General features: G+C 40.9%; 1 protein-coding gene across 1 annotated transcript in view; it reads right to left on the bottom strand.

Moving 5' to 3' along the window:
• Window positions 1-1,284: 1,284 nt before the first annotated feature.
• LOC119338678 (mitochondrial outer membrane import complex protein METAXIN-like) overlaps window positions 1,285-3,055 on the bottom strand; it is a 4,830-nt gene continuing 3,059 nt past the window's right edge. The window contains exons 4-6 of the mRNA XM_037610947.1: window positions 2,898-2,958; window positions 2,460-2,625; window positions 1,285-1,762 (exon numbers count right to left, since the gene is read on the bottom strand). Of these exons, the coding sequence (XP_037466844.1) occupies window positions 1,584-1,762; window positions 2,460-2,625; window positions 2,898-2,958 (406 nt within the window). The 3' untranslated portion in view covers window positions 1,285-1,583. The remainder of the gene's footprint in view (window positions 1,763-2,459; window positions 2,626-2,897; window positions 2,959-3,055) is intronic.

Below are 3,055 nucleotides of genomic sequence, written 5' to 3'. Positions count from 1 at the left end.
CCGTGATGCAGTGCGGTGGTGATCGAGAGGAACAAGGAGCAGTTGGAACGCATGAGCGGCCACCCTCCGTCTCCATGCTAAATACGTGTTGTCCATTCTTTGATGCTTGCTTCATGCCATAAGTTGCGCTCATTAAGGATGTTCCTCTTGTTGTGACCCCTTGCCCCTCTCCTCTGTTTAAGTCGATTCTTTACCGGAAGCTTCTAATGTAGAGATGCAGCCGGATGCGCCCGCCGCAACATCCGTTTATAGTAGAAAAAGAAAGCTAATTATTGTTGCTTTAATAATCAGAATATAAAATGACCGTCTTATCCAGAGAAGTCAGCAGGGAAGCCGGCGTTCGATTTATCACCCTCCCAGCGAAAGTTTGCCGGTTAGCATTTTTTAGTAGGGAACGGGGCAAGAACGCCCTCGGCCTGCATGAGACCACCATAAAATACTTTCTTCTATAATAAGGTACGCCTTAAATCGTACTCTCAAAAAAAAAAATACTTTGAATGAACGTTAAGTTATGAGGCTAACAATTTCCACATCAGGAAGTGAATATATGTACCATGCAAGAAAAGTGAATATATAACAGAAGAAATATAAGTAAACATTTTCGGTAATGATAACTCCCGAAAAGCATGGCAACCCGAACGCTTTTAGATGGTAACTTTAGTTTGCGTGAGATTAGAAAAAACATGGCAATTTTCTGATGAAAAAGCAAAAAAGGACAAAGTTGTCATCCCCTACGAACTAAAGTTGCCATGTCAAAACATTCGGGACGAACTGCTCAAATTCCGAACTTTCGGGAGTTATTGGATTCCAACATTTTAGTTGGAGGCCCTTATTGATCGGACTTGGGTTAACATTCACTGCTAGAAAAGTGTCTATCCAGGATAACCCATCAACAACCATTTTGCCAGAATATGCATCGCATGAAGTAAAATAATGTCAGAAATGATAGCTGATGTGTCACACCGTTCATAGTGCATTAAAAATGTTGACATATAATCCCAGCTCCAGCCTTATTTCGATGCTGATCAAGGTAATTCTTCTGATCTGATTCCTAATGCCCCACCCGGGTTTCCTCCAAGCATCATGTCATCGTTACTACTCCCTCCGTTCGGAATTACTTGTCGTAGAAATGGATGTATCTAGACGTATTTTAGTTCTAGATACATCCATTTTCGCGACAAGTAATTCCGAACGGAGGGAGTAGAAACCTAGAGGGGCCGGAAAAACAATTTTCTTTTCTTACCGGCAACAATTATATATATTTAAAAAGAAACAAAAATGACGTTTAGTTCCAACCAAGCTCATTATTTAGTGAGAAACAGGGGGCAAATCCAAAAAACCGACTTCCAAAGACGCTGAAGTAGCTTTCCATGAAGCCATACAAAACTTGGAAGCAATGGATGCTTCACATCGGCAATCATGGAACGGCCGGCCGCTAACCAACTCAGTGTATTTCCCTCCTAGCTACCGCACCGTCCCCCCTGACCAGCAAAGGGAAACAAATTCCCGAAGCACCACAGCCAGCGCTGCGGCGAATTAGACCTTCAGAAAGAATCTTCTTCTAGTGTAAGAAAGGGAGGGTTTTAATCTTCATATTCCATATCGTAGTCATCGTCTAGCTCAGAACTATCGACCCCACCCATGATGGACAGGAAGGCGAGAACCGAGATGAGTTGGGCCGCAAGGAAGTACTTTGTTCTTCGCCTAGATTTCTTCTCCTCCTCTGTCCGCTCCTTCTTAGCTTTGGGTTTCGGCTTGTAACCTAGAAACAATCAGGTTCATAAGAACTCAAAGACAATAAATGCTTCAAAAGTGCAGAATGTAAGAGAGATATAGAGGTGCAACGGCAAAGATTATTGTTTTAGTTGGATTTGTCTCCATATTACCATCTCATTTATCTCCGTTTCAAGTGAACATTGTTAGGCCAAAGTCTCCAACACAAAGTATACCTAAAAGTATTCATTGTACATGACGTGCCACAAATTGAATTTATGCAATCACTGATGGAGCTCTCGCAGTATGTGAGGGTTGAGCAATGTATAACTATAAAAATACCCCCTCCGTCCAAAAAAGCTTGTCCCAAGTTTGTCCTTCAAATGGATGTATCTAGCACTAACTTGGTGCTAGATACATCCATTTGAGGGACAAGCTTTTTTGGACGGAGGGAGTCCTCATTTTCAACTAGTATCCTAAATGAGTATACATGCAAGTGCCTGTTAACACTATCTCCTTTGGAACCACTACACAGCAATGGAAGCTTATCAAATGAAGTATTTAACTAGCAATCGCTGTTAACAGAATCTCAGAACGTGAAACTAACAAAAATGATATTCATATCCATGAACAGATAAATAACTAGGAGCACCTGTTCCCAATATTAACCAATCAACAAATATGACAGCTAGTAGAGATGCACTTTATGGTCTGAAGTACTATAACAGAGAAATGCATTAACTTACTTTGTCCAGAAGATGATGTTTTCCTGGGCGTGGATGATGATGGCAGATCAGATGATGCTGATCCTGCTGATGATGAGCCAACTTCCACCAATTGGACCTTGATATCCTCGGCATACTTTACCAAGTTGTCATAGTTCTGCAAATAGCTTCGCAGCATAGATGAAGCCTAAGAAGCAGAACATGCCAGGAAGTTAGTCAAAACACAACAAGTCATGGGTTGGAGAATGTATTTTACAGCTAGTTAAGGGGAAAAAAAACTAGCATACTAAGAACCCTATTATTAACATATGATTCATTTGAGAAGTGCACTCCATGACTCATGGTTCCAGGGTATATCGATGGCATTCATGTTTTAGATTCTGTAACTAAATGTTCATGTATACTGTACTTCATTTGGGTAGAAGCAAAGCTGAGAATTCAAGGCTGAGGGCAACTCACAGGTAATGCATTAAGGACAAAAAGAACATGTCCAAGCAAAAGAGCATCAGCATCTGTAGGGCTGCAGAATTCAAAGTATAGAATAGTTAGTGTCCTGCAAACGTTACATCAATTTAAGATAAACATATGAAGAGCCACAAAGAATCAAAATGCTCAAT

This window comes from Triticum dicoccoides, chromosome 7B, assembly GCF_002162155.2.
Source record: "Triticum dicoccoides isolate Atlit2015 ecotype Zavitan chromosome 7B, WEW_v2.0, whole genome shotgun sequence".
NCBI classification, from domain to species: Eukaryota; Viridiplantae; Streptophyta; class Magnoliopsida; order Poales; family Poaceae; genus Triticum; species Triticum dicoccoides.
This window is presented reverse-complemented; position numbering and strand designations above follow the sequence as displayed.